At 39.6% G+C, this 27,364-nt stretch overlaps 1 protein-coding gene across 1 annotated transcript; it reads right to left on the reverse strand.

Moving 5' to 3' along the window:
* Window positions 1-5,287: 5,287 nt before the first annotated feature.
* On the reverse strand, window positions 5,288-26,244 carry LOC139776551 (uncharacterized). Its single transcript, XM_071713296.1, is given in 8 exon segments — window positions 5,288-9,623; window positions 9,625-9,859; window positions 10,733-11,111; window positions 11,456-11,537; window positions 11,876-12,231; window positions 19,278-23,516; window positions 23,941-24,110; window positions 26,095-26,244. Coding segments are annotated over 6 exon segments (1,152 nt in total). The 5' UTR covers window positions 19,347-23,516; window positions 23,941-24,110; window positions 26,095-26,244; the 3' UTR covers window positions 5,288-9,592.
* Window positions 26,245-27,364: the final 1,120 nt, after the last annotated feature.

Consider the following 27,364-nt stretch of genomic DNA (forward strand, 5'->3'; position numbering starts at 1 on the left):
TGCACGTATAAAATATTTTCGGATGTATACCAACTTTTTAGTCTAATATTTCTGAATTGCATAAGCAACTAGAAGTTAATTAATCATTCTAATAAATTAACAAATAATATAAATACACAAATAAATGTAGCACGCGGGTAAAAGTCGAAACAGCAGAAATACCGACCGTCTTTCGACTACAGTCCGCGTCGTTGATCCATAATCAATCCGCCGGAACCGCGGTGGGCGTTCTCACCGAAAGGATACTTTTCGCCGGTCCGAGCCAGCGAAAGAAAGGATCAACGCGTGGATGCCGGCTTCGAGATGCAGCGCGAGAAGACCGGTAAACGACGACCGTTCATACATCGGCCGGGCTATGAATCGTCGGAGCGTGAGATCGTAAAGTCGTCCTTATCATCGTCTGCATCTTAATGCAGGATACCCCGTACGTTACGTGTAACGTTGAGCGTACGTTACCGTGCGGTGTTACTTTGCGTGTGCTTCCACATAGACACGGTTGCCGAGCGGCGCGTCCGGCGGCGTACGTTATGGCGTTTCGCGGGATGAAGAAGAGGTAGGATCGCGCAAGGAAGAGAAATCTCGGAACGAGGAAGAGATGAAGGAAGAGGAAGGAGAAGCGGACCGTATGCAGAGCTGGGCAGGCCGGGGCACAGGTGTCCGACGCTTCAAACAACATCTTTATGCCCCGCTCTTAACCCTAACCAGCTCGCGCGCTCTCTCTTGTGATATAATATATTTCTTCGGTGTATATACGCGCATGCACATCGGCGTATCTGTTATTTAATGCGTTATTTGTATGTTTATGTGTCTAGAATTGTTGGATAGTTTCATAGAGTAGGTTGCTTCCGTCATTTGAATATTAGAAATCTGAACTGGATCGGAAGAAACGATAGCGGTTTGGAGACGGGTTTTTCCTTATTTACGTTGGATAAATTGTACAGTATTGATCATTAATTTGAAGATTTGCTATAAGAAACCATTGTTTGCTGAAACTTGAATTTTAGATAATTAGACATCGCGACAAATTTGTTTAATTAAAATTAAACGAGAAGCAAAGTTTGGAATATATTTTTTATGACTTGATTAGTTGTGGGATTATGTATGAAGTGACAGATACTCTATACAAATGCTCTCAACATAGATATTTAACACTATGATAGTCTATAATCTAATTTTTATTGTTTCCTTCTAGACACATTTTTCATTTTTATGATCCAATTACAACATGTAAATATCGTCATCCATTTTAATTTCTATTATGGTAACGAATATACTGTTTTCCGGTTTAACACGAAATAATATAATATGATAAGCTTACGATTCATAAATTAGAGAACACATTAGAACGGTGCTGCATGTTTAAAAACATACGGAAATAATTACCGAGAATATTTACTCACTTACAGTAGATGGCATACGTAGATAAAATGGTCATAGCGTAGCGCCGCGGCGCCGTGGCGCTAATAGCTCCATGTAATTATTCCGTAACACGAGGACGCGACGTTCGCTAAACAACCAGTCGACAACCTCGCAATTATCCCCGCTGATTTGAGATCCGATCATTGCCTCGAGCGCGTGCGACTATACATATAGGTAATAAATTCCTACCCTGCTCATATTAACGGGATATCAATAGTCTGGAGAGTTTTCTCTTCACAGAATATCGGTTATTAACAGTTTGGTGACGATTCTAACATTTATCCACGTAATTAATCTATTTATTTAACTATATATTAATTAATTGATAAATTAATAAATATAACACGCAATTTGTAGCGTTAGAAAAATATGCATCGACGTCAAAATTTTTTAAAATAATTTTTTTGATCCCCGGCTTTGCTATCCTACCGTCTCAGAATGACAATTCGCGGACGATTGACGTTGCCCGCGTTCCTCCTTAGTTCCCGTCTAGATTCCAGAAACAATTCCCATCATACGCCGCCTCGTCGTGCCGTCGCCGTCTCCGGGGATTCCAAAAAAGCGTGCTCGTCATCATCGCATATCCCGACGATAGCGCATTCAAATAAAGGCGAGGCCGGTTCGCTCTCCGAGTGAGCTGGTGACAAGGCCCTGACGCTACCCGCTTTTGATGTCGCCGCCGTTGTCGGCACATCTGATTAGCATCCTCCTTCTTCTTCCGCCGCCTGCTCTACCTCGCTTCACTTCCCCTTTCGTCACATGGAACACCGACGTGGAGCGGAAAGAACGGCGGCGCAGCGGATCGCGGTGAATATCAGGAGAGAGGGGAAACGAAGAAGGGAGTCCGCGATGTCACTCTGGACCGCGTTGACTGAGCCTCGTCCTTTTCCTCCGTCCGTCCATCTAACTCGTCTCTAGCCTTTCCTTCGATGGCAGAGAAGACGAGCGAGAAACGAGAGGGACGAGGGGAAAGCGCGCCGCTCTGAGTTATTCCTGCCAGTGACTCTCTCTCTTTCTTTCTTCCTGTCTCTTTCTCGACTTGAGCCGCGGCGACATCATTTAAATGTTCCTTTGCGAAGCGCGTCCGCGTGTTTTTAGTTCCCTCATCTCTAAGAAGCCAACGGCCCTGGACGACCAGGGGACGACGAGAGCAGTCTAGAGATTGAGCTGGTATGAAACGAGTGCGTGGAACAGGACTAGTTTTCTTCGACATTCTTAGAGATTTTCCAGGAAGGGAATTAAAGCAGTGTCGATCGCAGAAAACAACAATTATCTGTCTCTGTTTTTGGATCGGATAAATTACATATCACTGTCGGTGTATACCCTACCGATTCATATAATTACCGCAATAATATATACGTTCAAATGATATCATAGAAATATCTAAGAGAGACGTTCTTGTCTCTCAGATTTTCTCTACGCATTCTTTAAACCTTAGATTTCGCTCTATTGCGTGCAAGTCTCTGCCTGGTACAGTAACGCCGTCAGCAATGACATTGCATTCCGCGTGCTCTCGTATCGATGGCCGAGGGAGACGAGAGGGGATACGTTTATATATATAAGAGCGTCTTCGGTAATTGTCATTTCTGGCCAGCTTGACATACCTACCGCACCCCGCACACACAGCCCTCATTCTCCTCATAATAATATGCGATCGCGACAGAGCGGTGTCCTCTGTGTACCGTGACTTCGACGGAGTTCCTATCGAGGGCCCGGTACGCCTAATAAAACGATCGTCGTTTATCGTGCAATTATGCCGTCTCATTAATCCACCGGCAATTATGTTCCCTCCACCCTTTCCCGACCCTCTCTCTCTCTCTCTCTCTCTCTCTCTCTCTCTCTCTCTCTCTCTCTCTCTCTCTCTCTCTCTCTCTCTCACATACACACTCTGTCCCTTCAACCATCTCGCATTACCGCATATCCCTCTCTTCGCTCGGACTTCTGGCCCGACCTATCGCTCATCTTGCTCCTTCCTTCCGCGGCGCGGCTGAGAAACCTACGCGGGTGGGAGAGCAGCGGCAGAGTCTTATCCGCCAGTTTCATAACTTATGAACGTCGGCGTGCACATGCAGCAATGCTGGGACAAGCGCCGACGTCGTTCCTCTCATCGTCGGAAGCGGCAATTACACCCTACTTGGAACCAAAGGACTCGCCCGGCCGCTCTTTTTTTCCCCGATCGCCGCTACTCCGGGACCGGGAAGAAATCGAGGCAAAGATATGGTCGGCGACAAATCGTTGATGAATATTTTTCGAGGTGCGCGGTGAGAGAGACTCTCGACTCTCGTCAATACCGCGAGCGGTTTATGAAGTATTCCTTATTAAGAGGATTTAATCCATTTATAGTGCAACATTAATTTGTCTCTGCTACAATTTAAATTTAATTTACTACATGTTTTTTTTTAATCATACAAACTTAGCTTTTTCGGATTCAATTCTGGTTGTTAGATTATTTTAAACCAGATTCAATACTTATGTGCATCTCTAGTTGTGGTTCTGACAATTACTGTAAGAGAAATCAATCACAATGCAGAATTTCTCCGAATGAGGAAGAACGGCGGAAAGAACGGAACAGAAGAATAAGGATCAGTGAGAGAGCCTCAAAAGCGGTCTTTTATGATTGAAAAAAAATATCCATCAGGATGGCGATGACGCTTCGGCATCAGCGTTCCTTCTACCGCGGCAGCAACGGTCGATAGCAGAATAACGTCAGTCGGCGGCGCTTTTGCCACGATGTAGATTTGTTTGCATTTAAAAATCAAATTGACCGCACTCCCTTCACCTCGCTACCCTCGCCCTTTTCTCGGTAGGACGTGGTGCCGGAGGTTGGTATGCGTTAGCTCTACTGCGATGAAACACAGAAATACTCTCCGTTTCTCTCTGCTACTCTCTTTGCCAGACAATCTTTCCCTCTCATTCTCTCTTTCCGTGCTCTCAGTTGGGGACAATGCACGCCAGTTTTTGCGTCGTTTGCTTCCACGGAGACGGACGATGGATCTGCCGGCAGCTCCACCGCTTCCCCTCCTCCGTTTTCCTCCATCCGCCCGTCCGCGGTTCTCTTCTTCTCCTTCTTCTTCCTTTCTTCGTCCGCGACATCGATCCTTTCTCTCCTTCTTTCCGCGACGTCTTCCTCGCCCTACTCGCCTCGCGGCTTCTCTTTTTCCTACCTTGAATCCGGGAGAGGACTCCTCGGTTCGGGCTCAACCCCTCGCATACAATGAAACCGAAAATCTCCGCGGCACTCGGGGAATGCGGCACATGATTACCTACATCGAAACGAAGAACCGACCGGCAAGAAGAAGCGCCGCGCTTTCTCTCTTTCTCTCTCGTTCCTCTCCTCGTCTCTTCTTCGCCTTACGAAAAACACCGCGATACTTCCACCTCGCGAAGCGAACGGTCACAGCGCGAATCGGGTTCCACGATCAAACATTGTTTCAAAAAGATCTGTTCCCAAAGATTACTATGAGAATATTATAAAAAATTTGTTTGTATAATAACCATACTTATTACAAAAAAAGTACGTTCATGATATGGTAGGCATATAGTTCAATAAAGAATTCTTTTGTACTACTTAGCAAGCTTGAATTATCTCGCAATGAGCTTTGACGCAATGACGTTCCGGATATTAAAACCTAGCATTAAAGCCGCATGACCGGACTGGAACAGATGAAATAAATCGTCGAAAATCTATCGTCATTCACGTCAACGGTACAGATGTTGGGTGCGGCGATCAAACACGCGACATCTCTGCTGTCTCGTGACTATGAACCGTTACGATCGTAAAAGATCAATCGGGTTGATCTACAATCATCCGAGATCACGAATTGATTGAAACAACCTACTGCAGCTTAGAGAGAAAAATTTCGCAACGTAGAATATTAACGTCCTTTTATTTTTTATTATAACGTATTATTATAAATTTAATTCGTGCATTAATATTTTATCAATGCATAAATGACATTCAGTTACTTCATTTTTTAAAATGATTGCATTACACTTATTTATTGCACGCAGTGTACTTTTATGTCTAGATATTTTCAATTCGCTAGTACATTCTTAATATTCAACAGGTTCAATTTCTTCTACAAGAAATGTTACCTTGACTAAACATTTTTTTAATGACACACCAGTAAATCGATGAAGCTTCTCAGTGAAGGCCCGTGATGCTCGTCGCTCAAGGAGACTGTGCAGTAGCGCAATTATGCACTCAGCAGACTCTTACTCTGCAGAAAAAGATGACGGATGCATCAGCTTACGCGAAACAATCCGCTTAAGCAGGCAGGAGATATAAATTTCAAATTTCGCCGCACCGCGCACTGGGATTTTTGCCGGAATTTCGTTGACTTAATTTCATATCCAATTAGATTGTATCGGGTTACATCCGCGTGCAAAAAACCTCGTCCATCCGCCTTCAATTGTTCCTCTCTTCGAATATGCATTGAACAATTTATTATCACAAGATAATTTGCGTCTTATTTAAATTCAAAGTATTATCTATACTCTATACTCTATACTCTATAGTCTATACTAAACATAAATATCATATAACAAATATTAAACATATGATTATATTTTAAATGCAGAAGTATATTTAATTTCTGAACTTTGTGGTTGATATATGTGAGAAGAAGTTATCATCTCAAATCGAAGAAATATGATTACGATGACGTAGGTATACGGTTCGTTTAAAAACGATTTTATCGATTTTATAATTAGTGCATTATTTGATACATGTGATTATATGTTAATTATAATATTTCTCAGATGCACAGAGAAGGATATATAATCTTTTCGCGTTATACATTAAAAACATTTTCTTGGGAACAATCACGCTTTGTCGGTGCTTAAATCATAGATTGCATTCGCTGACGGATCTTATACATGAAAAGCCTAAAGAATATCGCTGGTCATGCTATCCGCATTGTTTCTCTCAGTATTGTGAATTAAATGCACATTAACCCTAGAATTGCATAGCGCGCGATTACGATCAGGTAGAATCGCGCTAATTAAAGGTGTACGAGACGCAGTCGTGCGTTAAACAATTCATATGTATATTTAAACAAATAAGCATCGTCTGCACAACATTTTGTTGCCGATTTCTCACGCCTACAATTTCCTCGAAGAAAGTATCTACGCAAACTATTTGTAAGACTAGTGATATACAATTAATCAAAATCGGAAACGCACACAGATTTTCTAATCATAAAAACAAATTAATCATGGCAAAAATATCATAAAAGAATCTTTTGTTTCAATCCAAACGGTCGATAAATTAGCCCGAGTCGGAGGTCGACTTTCGTCTCTTTGCGAGTTATCGATTAACCAGGCAAGGCGATGAAAGAGTTCGATGAAATAATGATGGTACCAGGTCGATAAATAGTATGCCTCCGCGCCCTTCTCTCAAGGGTGGAGGAGCGGGGGAGGGGGAGGGCTATGGGGCCCTTCGGGGCCCGCGTTAATGCCAGCCGAGAGAAGACAGCTATCAAAAGCCCGTATTTAAATATTATCAATGAAATTACAGTGCTCACTGCTTGCACAGCCAGCTCGGTCATTACCGACTGGCAATTCGGCCTCTTTAATCGCCGTTGTCAATACTAATCGACATCGTCGTTATTTAATATGCTCCGTCCCATTTTTCTTTTACGGATCCACCGAACCACCCGTTGCTGCTTTTGCTCTTTCCTACAACAGTTCCTTGGGAACAGTCCAACTTGAGCGGAACAGATAGATTGACCGGCAATTACGTAATCCTTCTTTACGTTCAATACCGTTATAGATAATTAAGATTAATATGATACTTAACAAATGTACGGTACCACGTATATTTCAGATGTAAGAAAATTTATTCTTTACGTAACGTTACTTTGCTATAACGCTCCGTAATTTACAATATTAATCTACTTCTAATTAATAAATTTACATTAAATAAGCATTTCGCGTATTGTGTCAGCTGACCGTATTATATAACAGAAATGCATAACGTAACGGGGATGATGTCTGCCGTCGTTACGTATTTTCCGAGTTTCCAAATCCATCGTTCGCTGGATGCGCGCATAATAATTGCGAGCTTGCAATTAGTAACCGGTACGGCAAATAATATCGGTGTTGCTATCTGCATTAAGTGCCATTACCATACCGGCGAACGGAGCAGCGATAGAAAGGAGTGGGAATAATTAAACCACTATGATCGCTATCTAAATAATTAGGACTTGGCGTGACTCTCTGCGTGCCGCTGTGTGTAACGTTCGTACGCGAACAGTCAGATCGTAGATTTCGCGAAGCGCGGGCATAATTAGGCGAGAGATATGAACGCGAAATCCGCGTATTTAAATCGCGCTGTTGCGAGGAAGCCTTGTGTCCGAGTCGCGCTCAAGCAGAACGAGTCTCGTCTGCTGACGATGAAGACATACCAAACTCTTACGCGATATATCGAGGATAGAATATGTTAATTGTCATTTATCTTAGAATAACCATTTTTTTTCTATATAGAAATAATTCATTAATCTTATATAAATCAATCGGGAATAAAAATGAGTATTTAGACATTTATGAATTTTACGAAGCACGAATGCAATTTTTAAAGCACAAGTATTGGCAATGCGATTTAATTGTTATCGCGAATTAAATTACTATTGGTAAATACTACTACTTAAAAACTATTTTGCCTTTCGGCACGACATCGACGTAAGTTTCATGAAATTTTTTTATCATTTATATATTATCCTTGACATTTTTCAGTAGTATTTCACACAATAGCATATATATGTCGGATTCGAAAGTAAATTTAAAATATATATATTTGTATTATTTCATTTTATATTTTTCTGCATTATTCTTTCGAAAAGTCTCCATCATTGAAAGTACGATTTAAATGGTGAAAATACTTTCTTTTTGCATGCTTCCTACCGCGTCGAAATAGAGAAACGGGGTCAGAAGGCAGATACGTGTCGGCATTGTCAAAGAGTTTAGCCGCAAGACACGCGAATCAGAGATGCGATCTGATAAGAAGCGGAGCATCTCGGTATACCGCGTACGAGCCCCTGCTGTGTCCACGCACCTTAAAGCACCATTCTCACGTGCGGCGACATAAGCAGGACTCACGTGCTCGAGATATTCTCGAGAGGCGGTCACTAAAGAAACACTATGTTAATATCCTAAATAATTGTATGGTATTATACTACATACACAGAAAATTATTGGCTTTTCTCTTAATAAATCGCCTATTTAAACAATTGCAAATAGTAAAGATAAAATTGCTACTTAACTTTGACTATTGTTGACTAAAGGTACTTAACTATTAAGAAAGTAGCAGAGATGAATATCGCAATATGATTTATTCTGCATGTCTGACAACGCAGGTTTTTTTTACGAGATTAAGACAGAGGCAATTAATTTTTAGATGCCGTCGATAAAAATCTATTTTCTTCATATAAGTTACGTAAACGATTATATCGGATATCTAAGTACGATGTAGACTATGCCGTTATAACGAAACGTGAGTGTATGCCCCTTCGAAGTAAATAATTATTACCAAAGGACTGCGTTACGTCTTGGAAAGTTGCATTAATTTCGCTGCACCGTTCGATGATCCCGGCGGTCACGTTCGAGCAATATCGAATAAAGACTGTGATTATATACGATAGTTGATGACGAACCTAAGCCGACCTATCCCGCGCGAGTCGGCAGCTCCGAGCTCGAAACCAATCCGTATCGGTCCAGGCTGTGGGATTAATCGGTGTTTTGTTCTGCGGCGAAGTGCTTATTAAGGCCATGCCTTATTAAGCTTCACGGGCATGCAAACGCGGATAGGATCCGTGATGGTAGATCTGATCGCGAATGAAATGGCGGCCAGCCATTGTATCAAGCCGAGGAACGAGTTTTATTACAAGCAATCGCGACCGACGATAATTAAATTAATCACGCGGACAGTATCTAGGCCTTTAAGTCGTACCGTGAAATTCACGATAGGTATGTATAAATTCTTCCGATTAAATTTTATAAATTCGACATTTGTGCTATTAGCTCAAGTTGTACAATATTCTTCAATGCTTTTTTTTTATTCATTATACAGTATCGTACGCTCAATAATGCGCCAGTCTTAACTTATTCTTATATTTTCTATTCAAACTTTTCAATAATTTCGATCAAAAGAATAAAATCTAAGCAGTTTTCAATTTCAACGGATTGCCATGTAATGCCGTGCATCTGTGCGCCTTCAACTGATATCTCTCACCATACTGACGTCCGCAGATATTACACTTGTAAGGTTTCTCGCCGGTGTGTGTGTAAATGTGATTCGCGAGCTTCGTCTTCACGCTGAAGCGCAGCTTGCAGAAATCGCACTCGAATCGCTTTATGCCGGTATGCCAATATCGGTGCACCTTCAAACCCCAAGATCTTCTGTAGCTCTTGCCGCAATCTTCACACTTGTAGGGCCTGATACCTACAAATCGAAGAAAGTTGTTAATCTTTTTGTATTTTGCAGAATTCGAAAAACACATGAGGTCTCTAAAGTATTTCAAATCTTATAATAAAGTTCAAGAATTTGATTGAAAAATTAGACTTATCCTAAATGGTTCATATATTTGGCGTCAAATACAGAAGAGTTTCATTTTCGGTTTTTTAATCGTTTTTAACGTCTTGCAAATTAGAAATCTTAACATTGTAGAAAGAAAATATTATATACATATATTCTTATGCAATATGAAATATATTCTTTGAGAGAGAAATTGCATACATATGAATACATATAAATTATCTGCTAACTAATAATTACTGAGATATCTGTATGCAAAGTATAAATCACAGAAGTGCGACATTAATAACCGTAATATCTTCGAAGCTGCGGAAGAATGGATTTTTTAAACAGGTTGATAAGTAGCAAGTTGATTCGCGGCGGCGAGGAGTTTGCTTCCATACGTTCACCTCGGTTAGACAGAGGTTAATTAAAAGTCCGGAATACATTTCCGCCGCGGAACGCCCAGGTCGCGCGCGAGAAGCGCCAAGATATGCGTACGTTAGGCAGGTTGAAAAATACGTTTATGCATGATCATTTGTACGCGTTGCGAACCAAGCTTCCGATTATCTCGAAAAATTCTTTTGTCCGCGGCGATCGTTTCGCAGAGTAAACGCTCCGCTGGATTTATATGAGAAGTTAATGGTCCTGCGGCTACGGCGCGCGATAAAGGAAAGGTGGAAAGGTAACAGAGATATAAATAGCGAGATCTCGTGCGGCAGAACGGTCTAATCAGGCGGCAGACACCTTCGGCTTCCTCTGCCGGGCGCAAAGAAGTTGTGAGAATATTCACAAGCTCACCGTAATGCGCCAGTATGTGATGTTTCAGTGCGCCTTTCAGGTGGAAACGATGCTTGCAGATGTCGCACTCGAATCTTCTCACGCCCGTGTGCGTCAGCTTGTGCGTCTTCAGCACCGATGATCTCTTGAACTTCGCCGGGCAGAGATCGCAGGCGAAGGGCAAGTCCGCGGTATGGACGATCATATGGGTCCGGAGACTGCTGGGCCTCAGGAAGCTTTTGCCACAGGTCGCGCATTCGTGGGGTCTCGCATTAACATGCATCAACTTATGATCGCGCAGCGATTGATAGCGTACCAATTTTTTCTTGCAGATGGAACACTTAAATCGTCTTCTGCCAAAATGTGCTTCAGATTCATGTTTCTTCAATGCATGTTGCGTCTGTAATAGTGATATCTAATTACTAATTGTTGGAATAAATAAACAGTTTGTAAGTGACACGCGAGAATTGTTTAGAGGATATTCGAAAGGTATCGTCTGATCGTCTTCACATCTTTTAAAGTCGTTAAATGTTTTTTAGACTCTTACGTTGATTAATTTTTTAATAGATTATTTGATAGATTATAGATAGATTGATTGCAATTTGTCATGCAACAGAGTACATCTCTCATTAAGCACTCATTAGTCTGAATATAAAGTAAGCGCGCCAGTTTGTGCAGCAAAGAGTTCGAAAAGATCTGATATTAAGATCATTACATCTACGAATGGTTATTAGCATTAACTACCTGAAATTGGAGCTCGCATTGTCTGCACGCGAAAGGCTTCGGAATAAAATGCATATGCAGGTGATTCTCTAAGGTTGACGATCTTGATGGAAATGATAATTGCATTATTAGTAACAAGTATTATATAGCGACGAAGGCCATTTCAAGCCAGTAAAGAAACAGTAATATTGGAGAATACGTTTCAAAATCGTAATAATATCTATATTTTGCGTTATAGAAAAAAGAATATTAAATGTTATATATATATATATCTTTCTCCAAATGTGTGTGAATTAGTAATGTTGATCGCGGATCTAATTCTAATTTAATTAAAATTAATTATGTGCAAAATATTTTATTAATATACAAAAACATAATTGTTCTTCCATAAACAATGCAAGGCTAAAATAAGAGTTCCTATTATTCGGATACCTTTCATACCTAGAGAATTGCTCCCAGCAAAATCCGCATTGGAAAAGTTTTCCATGGCTTTGTCCAATCATGTGAGTCTTGAACTCGACCTCGTTCGGAAATTCGATCCTGCCGACGTTGCACATTAAAAGCTTCCCTCTTGTCAATGCCACGATGTATTCCTTTAAGTCAGTGTACTCGTCCATTTTTCTCTGAGAAAGTGAAACGCTTGCATTTCTTTGACAGTCCGATTCTGGGGTCTGTTCAGAATTTTCATGGCGCGATACATCTTCCGATGGTTTGTGCTTGACGTACTGTTCGATATCTAGCTCGTCGTTGGGTGAAAAATTTTCGATTTCATCCAGGATCTCGGCCTTTATTTTAATCTATAAAACAGAAAACAATTATAATATTACACAATTTGCATATAAAATTGTAATATAAGAAGATTTTCTCTAAGCTGTTCTTTAACATTGTTTTTTAACATTCTGTATTAATGGAAATAGTAAAATATTTGTATTGTATAGCCATTGTAAAATCTTATTACACTATTGAATATTTGTACTGATGCAAATAACGCTTAAAAGCCGATAATCACATTTGGCATTAAATAAAACGTGAAATAAAAATAAGTAAACGAATTGTCATAATAACCTAAGCATAAATAGGTACGTACTGGGAGGCATACTTGGTGAGTTTTGCAAGGCTTACTGTAACCGATAAACTCCAGATCTTTCGTGTCAAACATAACTTGATTCTGTCGCGAATGATCGCTGTTAGCGAAACTCTTACCCTCCATGACTTTTACGGAGTATATGCGTCGCTAGGAAAACCGCAAAATGTCGAAGGAAAATGTTACGCGATAACACAAAACTGCCGAAACAATCGAGCAACGATTATGCATTTCTTTGGAGAGAGAGTCTGCATCTTGGAAACATTCTAAACAGACCAAAATAATATTTCCAAGACACTTCTAAAAAGTATTTCTACGAAACACGAAATATATCCGCTATAAAAGACAAAAGTGCTTCTTTATAGTTTTAGATATTTTAATAGTAAATTTTAATTATTTTTTTCGGTTATAGTTAGTGATATCTGTGAAAGCGGTACACTTAAACGTATACTGAAATTTATTTAATTTTGGTATGTTTCAATAATTTTATTTATCTTTCTACTTTATTCTAAAATAATGTTATTGAACCCAAAGCCTTGATAATTGCCTCCATGAGCATACAAATGCGTCAAAATGTTCGCAAGGTTGCTTGAGAAACGACAAGACGCGGAGAGGAAATACATACCGCGCGGCAAGTTTATCACTTTATCCTAATTGGCCGGTTTCGGCATTAATTTATTCGTATTATTAATCCAATTACGCGCAGGGATCCAATTATGAAATCAGTACGCCATTAAGTTATCTATTCCTTCTTTCCAGATGTAACCATGTTAAGACCTCACGCGGATTAATTGCAAAAGTTGTTAGAGAATCTGGCATGATATTTTATTACCTCGTGAATAATGAGTGTAATTGCAGCGAAGCGTAATTTATATTGCAGTCAAAGTAAATATGTATAAGCCGAATGAGGTAATCATGGGGGTATATCGTTACTTTTTGACTTAACGAATGGTCGGGAAGATGCGAAGAGATATATTCGTGTGCCGTGTACTCTATCCAAACATCGTAAGATTATCGACAGTCCGGAAAGTTATACGCAAGTATTTAATATCTGTAGAATGACAATGGCAAATCCCTAATTAAGATAGATAATGCAGCGGGAAGATAAGACGTACGGAATATTAAGATTCGTCACGATACGAAACATAGTAGAATATTCTTAATTGTATCCGTACTGAGAAATATATGAAGGCGAGGCAGCATCGACCATTCCGAGTTTTATTCAGCGTAATTAGCGGCTATTGCCGGTTGCTGTCCGTTTGCATAAAATAGTGCAATTGAATGAAATTAGAGGAAACGAGTTGCGCGTATTCCGTTTACTTGGAAAACCTGAGGAGGAAGTATCGCGCTCCGAATAATTCCTTGCAGGCATAGGAAGTAGCTTATTTATGATCCCTCCGCCCACGCTGCTTACTTATATGCGCGTTTTTTATCTGCCGCAACTAAACAATTAGATTTTCAATGAAGCTCTGATTATGGAATATTTTTATACGTAAATGGAGTGTGCAGTTCTAATCGTTTCAAATTAATCACGATCGTACATCATGATTAAGCGCTGTAAATTAACTAATTAATTCTAATTATAGTATTTTTATAGGAGACATTTAAAATCAAAAAATCAAATTCTTAAATTTTAATTCTATTGAAAATATTAAAAACAGGAAACATAAGGCAACGATAATGCAATGTATCAAGGGTACACATATTGATTGGAAATATCGTGATTCAATACTAAAATCGCCAACATGCCATTTTATTTTAACATGAAATCTACAGTTTTAAGCTTTTTTATATTTTTTCAAGATTTGACGAGAGAGAGAGAGAGAGAGAGAGAGAAAGTTGCATATTTTTTTACTTTGTATTAATATAGATTTATAATATTCATAACTTTTCAACTCTGTCAGATTAGAAATTTCAAAAAAGAAATGTAGCTTTTTGGGAATGTTTGGCGGTTCTAGTATTAAACAAAAATACCGTTTTACTTATTATTTTAAAATTATAATATACTATAAACTCTCTAGATAGAAGCCAATTGCTCCACGATCTGTACCGGGTGTCAAAACCGAAAGTAGATTCGTGCAGGCCGCTCACTTTCGTCGTCGGTTATTTTCCCTCTCGATCTCGCCATCGTTCTCGTTGTCGCGGTTGCGAGCGAGAAATTCAGTGGAAAATCCTCTCGAGCGGTCAGACGTGATCTCGCGCGCGCTATCGACGCCTGTAGAAGCTCAACATTATTAGTCTCGGGCGTGCGAAACGCATGCAACGTCATGAAATAGGCAATCAAGAACTGCATGATATATCACGTCGTAATGTATCAAATTTACGGGGAAATTTGTAGTCACAACAATTTTACGTAAGGTATGTTGAAACTGTCATTTCTCGTAAACTAAGTTATAAGAAAAATTGAGAGAAATGTCATTTCTGTCAACGCTGAGTTAACAGAGAGAATGTTTAACATTAATTGTACACGCATCATGTATGTGTATGTATAAAGAATGGCCAGCGAGTATAAGCAATGAGCGAAATGCAGTTATTGAATCCACAACAGCTCGTTCTATCACATTTTTCTGCGGAATAAATCGTTTTCTTCGTCGATAAACGGTTCCCGTCGTATCTTACAATCCGTTCCGCCATGGACATTTCTCCGGCTATATAGGCGCGCATTACGAATCGTTGCATTATTAAAGCGGCCTGCTTTTCCGCGGCTTTCCCACGGCGCGACGGCGGTTTCCTGCCGTTTAACTCCTCGACTCCGGCTTTGCATCTCCACGTGCCTCGCCTGACGATGACGATGACGTCGCGCACGCGTCGCAAAAAGCGCCGATACTCCTCCCGAGAACGGTCCCCGTCGATCGTGCAAATAAATCCGCGACGGCACATGATGTGCGCTCGCTCTGCACGGGCTGATGCATTATTTCATGGAACTGCGGTAAAGACCTGTGCGACTGAACTCGCCGCGACGGTGAGACGAGGAAAACGAGAGAAAGAGAGTGAGGAGAGAGACGGACGAGGCGCACGAGCGAGCGGGTGCGTGTGGGAAACTCGTCGGATGCATTATGTATTTATCGCTTTACTTACTTAGTTGGGAATTACTTTGCCATCGTAATGACTTTCAGCGTATAGCGCGCTATCTTAGGAATGCCATACTCCTGATTTATCGCCCGGACCCGTTTTTCTCGGACCATTTTGTCGCTAACGTGCTACCTGCTTCGGCGAGCGTCCGCGATCGTCATCGACAACGAGCAACTTTTGACTCACGTCGCGAGTCCGTTGACCTTCGTGGATCCCGAATTGCAGGGTAATCGGAGAGTAAGTTGAGAGGAAATGTTTCTTTACAGGAGAATTGTTGTCAACCAGACGAAATAAATTTTTAAAGTCTTATTTGAACGCATAAAGTACAGATGGGTGCCTTAAATACGCTGAATTAAAAAATGAGAATTTGTAGTGATAGATTGAAATCATTATTTGAAAAATATTGATGCATATCTGCACTGTTAAATTCGTAGTGTCAAATTATATTCAATTTGAGTCATTTTTAATTCTTATAGGTCGCCGCTGCTCCTACTCACTATATTTAATTTAACTAAAACAATGTTAATTTAATTAAAACAATATTAATTTAATTAAACCAATGGAGTTAAAATAATACTGTTTTTTTTGTTAATTTCGACATACATGGTAGTGAAAAATAACAAAATGTTATTTAACTTAAGGTATTGGTTTAAATTTCAGCCTTTATATATTTACCAGTGTGATTAAACAAAACGAAAATTTGTAGTATACAGAATATTACTGAAACAATTCAGTTTGTATCACATTCAGAAATTAGTATTGCTATTGCTTCAACACTTTTATAGTATACATGAATAATTTTTTGATCATAATGACGAAAAAGTCAAGAAATTTGGTATATTGAGTCACGCAAGCATCTTTATTTTGTCTTTTGAGAGTAATAAAAGATTCTGGATCGGTGGAATAGATAAATTATTTGATATAAATAATACATATCTATATATTGATCGAATATCAAATTGCTTGCCAGAGTTCAATCTCTTATTCACGATGGAATACGTCTGTGCATAGTAGCGCGCGCCGCGCTCGCGCTCGCGCGAGTTGCCATGTGGATAATATCGGGAAACTGAATACGCGGCACGTACCTAGCATTAATGAACTAATTATGGCGAGGCTATATCGAGGCGGTGTCTGAGAGCGGCGCCTTCAGCAAGACGCCGATATCGTCGACGCCAAAGAAATTGTATTTATTTTTTCATGCAATCATTTCGCTAATTGCCTCTCGCTATGCCCGCGTGCATGAGAGACGCAATAAATATTCGTGATTAATTAAGAAACCGAGATATGCGAGCGTTTCATAAGAGGGAGGGAGAAAGAAAAAAGAGAATGCGCTTATGGGTTCTCCTAATTGGACGCATCGTACCGCCGTTTTGCGCCTCGGACAATCATTCTTGACGTTTAAGGAATTTCGTTGCTGTACATCATATAATTGAAAAAATGCAACACGTCGCACATATTATTTTTTGTTTCAAGGCAATTGTGATTTGTTTATTTAATTCATCAATTTTCGCGAGTTGTTCTCTATAATTCTCATCCCAATATCCAATCTAAAAATGATATAATCATATTTTGCGTACACGATATGAAAAAACATGTTGTGTAATAAGAAAAATAAAAAATAAAAATATCAAATTCTTAATTTGTTACGCTCATATACCCAAATGAATTTGTGACTTGCACCATAATCGAAATATCCTTGGCATAATAAGACGACTATATCAAAAATTACATAAGAGCGGATGTTATATAAGAGCAATGTGATTAAGTAAGTAAGTGGAAAGGAACATTTAATTAGTTTTGCACATTGAAGTTCGTATTTCATCATTCACTTCAATACAAGTGACGATAAAATGAGATGATAGTCATAATCGACGAAGTGTTAGGAACGTATATTAAATATTGTAAAAAATATAAACACGAGATATTTACTTCATCGATATTCTTATCTGATATTATTCGTTACACATTTATAATGTGACTGATGATAGCACATTAAAAAAAGTCAAAAAGAAGGAAACGCTATCATTTCTCTTATCTATAATACTGAAATTGAAGAAATAGCATGAGCAACATGTTAAAATCGAATAAATTCTTACACATCTACATTATATATACATGGATATTTTCTTATCTCTCATGAGTTTATTGCATGACGATTTATTATCAGTATTATCGACAAATCTAGATAATTCTGTCAACAATTCATCAAAATTCCTTAATCTGCGCACATAGCTGCGATATAACGTATTTATTTATTAATCGCAGATGTATATATTTCATTTCAAAACAAATAGTGAATATTTTATGCCAAAAAATAAAAAAAATGCGATTGCTTATTTTTCAAATTGCAGATTATATAAATCCAATCTGAAATGCTAGAATATTTATAGGTATATATTAAATTAAAACGTCTTAAATTAATACAAACATCAGGTTTTAATGTTGTACTCTAATAAAAATTAATTTTTCTCTCTTTTTCTTTCTCTATTATTTATCTGATAAATCTGTAAGAAAGATTACAAATGTCCGTCATGTATAACGATGTGCACGAATCGTTATCGCGGTGAAAAGCACATAACGTATCTTCTGGGAAAGATAGTTTTCTCGAGTTTACGCAGATACGTAGAAAAGAAAAAAAGAACAGCCGGGGGGGGGGGCGGCAGAAGACCCGGACGCGGGATTCCCCCGATGGCATCAATAAATCAGTTCTCGCGCGATTCGTCGTTTAACGACACAATGAGAGCTGAGAAAACTGTTCCGCGCCATGACAGGGTATGTCATTACTGCATTACTTATAAAGCCCCTTCGCGGCCACGCCACGCATGCCGCATACGAATGAAACCGCATCGCGATCTCTCGCGGCGGCTATTACAAAACCTATGGAAAAAGCGACCTATCCGGCACGTCACGTATGCAAGGATACGATCGAGAGTCCGGCCATTGCGGCTCTTAATCGAGCATTAATATGCACGTTGAATATTGATCAGTCGATCCGTGGAAAATGTGTTTCTTTCGCGCCTGGAATCCGCCTGTGTTTTCATCATCGAGAACATTGCGGATGTTCTCGAGGGAAAACCATAATCTGCTCAAGAAGATCGTAGTCACATCGTTTCAATCAAAACTACTAATATATTCTCATAAACGACGAATCATGATTCAACTATGCTTGAAGCTGTTGAAGAAATTTAAAACGTGAAATCCAAGTCAATAAATATTTTCTATGTAATCTGGCAAAAGTTTTAACGAGATTTCGAAGTTTCACCAATCTCGAAATAAAAGAACATGCCTTTATCTCGCCGTTGGCACGGTAAGGACATAATACATGCTCGCTCAGGGCATGTATTATGGAACTTTTCGGAATGGATTCCAATCGGAATCTTATTGTTTAGTTATTTCCTAGATTTCTATTATGTTTTCTAGGGCAAACGGAATAATTCCGATCGGAATCCATTCCGAACAGTTTCATAATACGTGTCCAGGGATATGCTTTGCGTAAAAAGTGCGTCCGAGACTAGTCGAACAGTCGTCCTTCTGCGTATCCTTTCGAGCGACGTCTCGGGATGTGTCGAGAAATCCCAACGAAATGGCGATGTCATCGTCGCCCCGGCCGACACCTATCCCATAAATAATCTCGACATCGAAATTCGTTTGACGGATCCATCGATCGGCGATGAGTTTTTCCCCCACCTGCTTCTCTGTTCTCCCAGTCCGACGCGTCCAACGCGTCGACGATGATAGTGTGTCGATGTTGTACATGGCGAGTGTAGCTGTCGTCGCGGTAGTATCCCGTCGGACAGGTTATAGACGCCCTTCGACGCCCGGCAAACACGCCGTTTCTTCAAGCAAGTAGAAGACCGAGCCGCCGATCCTATCCGTAATGTTCACATGTCCGCGAACTCGACCAGCAGCGGGCACCCAACCGGCGTTGAAGCCCTCGCCAAGAGGAGGAAGCGAGTCGGCGTCCAGGGGGGGTCGAAGACGGGTTAAACGGACCATCATACCATTGTTTCCTCCGCCAAACACGTATAACATCCGGACCTACCAAAATCCTTCGACCACCCACTTTCCTCAACTCGAGGACACCGCCTCGAGAAACAAAACTGTCCGGAAAAATATGAGTCCTCGTGTACTGGCGAGCAATAACCACTTGGTAGATACATAGGATGCCATAGAAGTATCACTGAGAGATCGATAATCCAGCTTACGTCAAGACAATGATAATTTTTTAAATGTCTGATAACGAAAACGTTGCGACAGATTGATTTTTTGATAAGCAGATAGACAATAAAAGTATATTTTTAATCCTGAAACAAAGGCCTGCGATTATCAAGATATTTAATATTGATCAAAGATTACACGAGAAGAAATACAGTATACAATTAAAGAAGACAAAAAGATGCTAGTTCTGAAACACCTTTAGAATATATATAAAAATGATCTCAATAGATATTAATTCTCGCTGGAAGTTTTCCAACCGTATAGACGACTTTCTAGATCAATAAACTTTTTAATGATATCTCGAACTTCGGGATGTACACAGTGGAAATTACTTCTGCAACGTATTGAAGAAGAATAAAAATCAATGAAAGTCTCTAAAATTATCTAAATTTGAATAAAATGCAGCTTATTTTAAGTTGAGTTATATCACGTGCAATAGTCCTATTGCTCGATTTTGAGCGTCGTGATTCCTACTGCATATATCTGGATCAGATATACTACATAACGTAATAATTATAGCCACGATAGCCATCAATAATTATAGCCACGAGATTCACGCAATGCATACATAATTATGTTATAATCATTATTCCAAATGATATATTCTCTTTTTCTCTTAAAACTTGTTCTTATAACTAATAATAATTAAGAAAATAAATTCTATTATTGTTATTTATGATTATAATAGCAATTTTTATATACTTACAGCAAAGAATATTATAGAAAACTTCTCTTGCACAAAGAGATAAAAATTACAAATATAAACAAATAAATTTTGAAAAATGTTTAGATAAGAAATGCGCTTGTGCAATATTTGCGGCTTTTTATTAAGATTAATTTTATTATCTAATACAAATGCAATCTAATCATTCTAAGTAAAAAGTATTATTGATAAGAGTATTCATTACTTTAATTAATTTCGAAGTTTCACCAATCTCGAAATGAAAGAACATGTTTTTGTCTCGCTGTTATGTTTTCGTAATTAATTAAACTAAAGTTATAATTACGGATAGAGATAATTGTCAAAACAATATTGAGATTGCATTGTGACATTAGTTATTGTTGTGATAAGAACATGACAAAGCGAGCCATATAAGGCATTTTACAATAAAGAATATTTGAAGCTTCGTGATGCTTTTATAGAATGACTTAATTTCTTTGCTCTAAGTTTCTTTTTATGCTCCGAAGTTTTATAGTTTTGAAAACCAGTCTTTTTTACTTTACGCTTATGCTTCAATTAGAAAAGTAGGACTTGTACTTTTCACATTCTATCACAAAAGAAAGGGATCACGTAACTATAATTTTGTGATGCGTTTGTTAATTTAAATGCAAATACATCAAACGATATACGAAAAAATGGAGCAGACGCTCTCTCAAATCACTCTGGCATGCACTATCTTACATATTTATGGCAGATTTAATGAGCGCTGTTACTAAATGCATTCGAAGGAATCCGCGATCGAGCAAACTGTTCGATAACATGAAACTACTCTGCGTTCTCGCCACGAGAATTAAAAATTATGTCGCAATCATTCATGGAGGTCTCTGGCGGGATATTTCCTTATAGTACGTTTCGCCCGGTAGAAATATGTTATCCATTTTAAATAATGAGCAGTAATATTCATAACTTTATAATTCTGAGCATTTTATGAAGAGAAAGCATGTTTGATAATTAATATTAGAATGGAAAGAATGCTTGTATTTTTTTTATATCTAGTTTTCCTTGTTTAGTCGTTTGGAATTGCTTCATATTCATTGATTCAGTAATTACCGGCGTACAAATTGCGCCATAAGAGATATCAGATTTCTACAAATAAAAATTGCAGACTTTCCGCTTTTCCGTGCCGATTGCTTTCACGCGTGGGCAAATTTTTACTCGCCGCGGTAATGCAAATCTTAAAACTTACTCCTCTCTCGCGAGTTTGTTCCTCTTCCACGCTTTCTATTACTTTCTATATCGCGTTGAGGATCTTTCGCGCGCGTCGCGTCGCCGCCGCGCGCCGCAGCCGGACAGATATACCGGCGTTAAATAATTTCCGCGCGGGAACGGAAAGTACTTTAAGCCGGCGCTATCTGCGGGTTGCGCCAACAAAAGAACGAGGGGAATCGTTCGACAAGAAACCGATGAAGGGTTTATCTTAATCCACGGTTCACCGAGCAGACGAGCTCCGCGCCAATACCCCTGGGCCACCCCTTTCATCGTTTATGCCCGCCCTCTCGCACGTAACCGATCACACTTCGTTTGTTTTACTATAGATATTTTTTTGTTATCTGGACCACTTATAATCGCGGCCGCGTTTGTAACGAGCCGGATAGCACAGTCGCCGCGCCGTTCTACCAGCTTCTATATTTATCACAATGTTTTTATTTCAATCAATCATTTCTTTCTTTCGCCTACTTTCTGACGAATTGTAATATATTTCTATTGTATTCAATTTATATTTATCATACTTTAATGTTTCTCGAACTTGAACACATTATTCTTCGCCGTAGTTTAACAGAAGACATCGAGAAACATTTTAGGCAATTAAAGCGGCATTGCAGTCGCGATAATACTAATAACGGTGCTTCCGAGAGTTAGCATAAAAAAAATAAAGCCTGCTTAAATGTTCTGTATCAGACCACTTCCGGAGACCTCCGATTCTGCATTCTGGGTAAAAACATTTAACGAAGTTATTGGACGTCTTCGGGCCGGCGCGGCGCGGCCGCAGGATACCGTTAACAAAAACGCGAAACGTCGGCGAGCGACGAAGAAGCTCGAGCGATGGCGGCTTGAAATAGAACGAACAACCGGCCGGTCGATCGGTCGATAGTCTCGCGCGATCGGTTGACGTTTTCCTGGAACGTTACCATTTCACACTCGCGGGTGGTAGAGACAAAAATCCAGGAGAGGGAAAGTCTGACGAATCGATTCGAAAGGATGTCATCATAGTCGAGACTGTGGATGGGCGCAAACACCTGTAACACCGTGTTCACGGCGTCACGTGCCCGGGTGTTGCCGTGACGAAAGTCCCGATGATCGTGCAAAAACCGGCACGGGGATAAAAAGCCGATCGGGCTCGCGCTGTTCGGAAGCCTGGGGGTTCCCCGCCGGTGAGCGCGCCATGAGAAACGTTAAAGCGAGAATTTGTCATTAGATCGTGAGATTTGCGGTTAGATGATGCGCAATCCGATATAGTTCTTGCTTCGGTGATTCTTAGTCAATCGTTTATCGCTTTTCTCGTCGTTGTAGCGTAAGTAAGTCGATTACGGTTTGCTCGCTATTTTTCGTCTACGCGAAACAATATTATGCCAAGATATAAGAATTACCAGTAATATTTAATTCTCACGCAGGCCCGACCGACGACTTCATCTCGTGTAAGCGAATTGAAAAGTGTCCCATCGGCTTGTCGAGCGACCAGCGAACCTTCATGGTGTACACATTAAGTACTCCCAGATCGGACAAGCGTGCGCATACTCGATTCTCTTGATCAGATACATAGTCAGCATGACTCCGCGATCCGCACCCTCGACCACCGACGGTGTCCCGCTGACTATTTATCTTGTTACATCGAAGTGATCCGATTCTAACAGGAGATCAATGACGGCCGCCGACCACCGCCGGCTACCCGGCTTCTTGTTGCGTACGATTCCTTGCGGAAATGTAACGATGGTATACAAGAAGCTTTTCCGTATAAATTGAAAAGCAGCCGTACTATCTTGTATTTCCTGCAAGAGAAAGAACATGTTATTTGATTATAGAATTTAAATGTCACATAAAGCAAATATCAAACAAACCAGGATAAGTTACTACATGATATACATGACTTGGCTTTCTCATTGTATTCTGATTTGAGTATGCACGCTATAAAGCGAAGATGATTAAATTGGATATAATTAATCGCGGAACATTCAGAATGTATAAAAGTGTATCTTGTTCGATATCCTTTCGCTGGACAAGCAGTCGGATACAACGCAACCGACTGAATAATGCCGATGGCAATGAATCAATAATGCAGGAACAAACTTTCCTGCAATGGCCGTATAACGTGCTAGTGGACACTTAAGCGAGGCGACAGAGGCACGTCTTGGGCCATGTGTTACCTAATAATTGCGTTCTGTAGTCGCCCAACAAATATTTATTGCTACTTACCGGTCGGTGAATATAAACGGGTCGGACCACTCTAATGGAGAACACCTAATTTCGCCCACGCGGTTGCGATCGAGCCGCTTCGTGTCTGAGAAAATTAATTCGATTCGTGGGTCCATTCTCTGATAATAACGTCGCCGGAGATATTGTCGTGAGTCATCACCGGAGCCATTCTGAAATATATACGAAAGGTATATAATAGCGATCGCGCGTTATGCAATCAATTTTTTTCATACTCCGAGAAAGTTCTTTGCAGTAGGAAACGATAATTTTTAACGTAATAAATGTTTTGTATTAAATTTTCTCTGTATCTTATTATTAACAGCTGTTCGATTTATTTGCGATGCCGTGGGCGAAGCATGATATGTGCCGCATTGACTTCAATTATCGACGAACGAGACAATTTCCTTTGGACGCTAATCAACCAACAGCGTCAGGGAAAAGTACACGACGGGTCAGGATAATATGGATAAACGACGACGAAAATGCTAGGGCGGATAGTAGCAAGAACCGGAACGCATGTCAGCTCGTCATCATCGCCGAAACGTCAGTAGGTGTTTGGCCAGGTCGCTAATGTAATATTGTTTGCAGGAGTATCGGATGTAGACAGCGAGTAACTCGGGAAAAATCGTTAAGAAAGTCTCTAAAGCTTACGGTCAACGCTGTATTTCTAATCCTTAAAAGATAAAAATATACAGGACATTCTTACAGAATATATTTTTTACATATAATAGAAATTATATATTTACAGATATGATTTTATGTTTGTATAACATATCTATTTTCTATTGAAAATTTGGATGACAAAAATAAAAAATAACAACTAGATGAATGTCTGTAGCGATAAATATAACGATAATATTTTAATAATTATCGTGCGTGATACTTTGCGTCCACACTACCGAGCGCCATAAAATGCAACCTGGTGGAGTCGGCAAATTGCGTTTTCCGCGGACGTTGGCCGTATTCCCGCTGTGCTCATATCGTCCCATCTAATTTACACGGATACGATATGTTCCGATTAATCGCCGGTTACACCGGCGCGAATTAACTTATCGTTCGCGTTTGGCCCGAGCGCTGCATCACTCGCGCTGCAACCGGCCCGCGATGCAACCGTCTCGCGTCGCATCCCGTTCGTTGGAAGCATTGCGAATCCGGCATAATACGTGGAAATCATAAATATAATCGACCAAGTGGGAGCGTGCACCGGGCATAAATTGCTCCCGCATTAACGAGATCCGAACGCGCGTGCAACATTCCCTCGAGTATGCGTTTCCCCGATTCCAAAGAAAAGGAGCAACGGCTCGTTAGCCGTTATTGAGCGTGTGCTTGTGTCAAACCTGTTTTCTGTTCCTCCGCTAATCGCAGGGTTCATTAAACGAGTAAACTTTGTCTTGATATTAACAGTTGACACTTGCACGGTTGTGCACTTGAGCAGAAGTCAAGCGTACGATTACGTTACTCAAATATTACTCCATCGTCATATATAATTACGTTTATTATGAATAGAAAGTTGCCGCATTATTAAATAATAATTTATGTTTCAAAAATAAATTATGATAAAACGGATATGAGAAATCCGAGACAATGTCCGTTTGTAATTTATAAATGAGAAATATTTCTTTGTCAAACCTGCTGTGATGAAAGAGAGAGAATATTATAGATTAGAACTTTTTAATACTTTCTTACTGTTGTGTTGGATTGATAATGTATACAGTTGTATGTTGTATATATATATATATATTTATGGAGGCATAGAAGCGTATCACTCTCGAAGGAAAATCGCTTCCTTGCTTCCTTGCATATGTGTTGGTTTTAATTATGATACTGACGCGCATGACAGACATTTTACTTCTCTTGACCGGCAGCTATATTGCAGCACAACACGATATATATTTCCGTTTAAGATACTCAGATGATCTTGATAGTCGCTCGGAAACATGCTTCCGATGCGTCTAGCCGTATTGCGTGTTTCCGCGTGTTGATTTATACCGTGAAATTGTAATTATGCAAATGCCGACGGATATGATCGAGACGATCAAACTGTTTCGCGCTGCATGTGTATTCGCATCAGAGGTAGACTTGGGCCTGTTGTTTGGAGGCAGGACCAATTTGGTATATATATTTGCATAGATATATAACAACAAAGATACTTACTGGAGCACTTTCGCGACTCGAGCACCTCCCGTCGATCGCATTAAACCCGTGAACTGCAGCATTGATCAACATCAGCGACGGATTCTCGTCACGGCGCGATCGCGAGGTCGTTTCTTCTGTAACGCCGGCCAGTTAATGGCTCCGTTTCTTTCCTATGCCGATCCGTCATTGACTTCCGAACGTGTCCGCGGCCAACCGTTTCGCGACGCCGTAACTCGTGCCAATCGACAGCAGATTTGCGTGACCGTGACGCAAAATGCACCACGGTGCCTCCCACTTCGTTCGATTTTTGCGGCACGGCATTTTAATGTCTCCTCGCGGCGCACGGTGATCCAGCCATCGTTTCGTTCTCTGTAATTTGTCGTCTCGCCGACCAGTCGCGTCCTTCCACGCCGTCCGTCATTCTCATAGTTCGCACGCGTGCTGTGGATAAAACCAAATGATGCGTTAATCCATAAGGTAGCCTATAATTATATTGTATAAAAATTGTGAGAAATAGCTTATTGTTAATGTTTTTTTAAGTGTCTTTGATAAATATCATACGAAATGTAAAATAATTTCATTCGCGTTAATTTATTACAATTAAATAGATATTTAAAAATATCTAAAGGATTTTTTGTCATAAAATTTGTTAATATATAATGAGATCAGAAAAAGAATTATTGTAGGGATAAAACTAAACATTTACTAAATTTTATAGCATAATCGTTGTGTATAAAACAGATATTTAGTTATTTACAAGCATGATTGAACCGAATGTAAAAACCGAAATTACTTCTCGATCGAAGTCATTGACCGTTAAAAATTAAATTACCACGTATTTTATAATCATGTTTAGCGATTAATTACGATTTCGCAGATCAGGGACCGTTCACATAGTCGAATCAAATAAATACAAAGCAACAGTTACTTTCGAACCACTTTTATCAATTTGGGCTCTTTTTAATTTATGTGATAGTTATGCGTTGATAGAATTTGTAATATTTAGCATGCATATATGGTAGCGGAAATAATATTAAAATAACAGTTTTATTTCGTTTTAGATTATATCATATACTGTTTAAATTTCACATCAAAAGCAATTATATTATTAATAATATAGTATGTATCCTTTTTATAAATTAAAAGTTAAATAAGAGAGTTTCTGAGTTTAAGAAAGAAGTTAAAAATATATTAAAACATTTTTTAGATAATGTGTTAATATTTTCAGAAAATATGAATTAACATTAATTAACATATGCAATTCAAAATTAAAAGTAACCATATAAGT

This window comes from Temnothorax nylanderi, unplaced genomic scaffold (genome assembly GCF_030848795.1).
Source record: "Temnothorax nylanderi isolate EJ_2023f unplaced genomic scaffold, tnyl_v1.0 TNYL_tig0005_pilon, whole genome shotgun sequence".
NCBI lineage: Eukaryota > Metazoa > Arthropoda > Insecta > Hymenoptera > Formicidae > Temnothorax > Temnothorax nylanderi.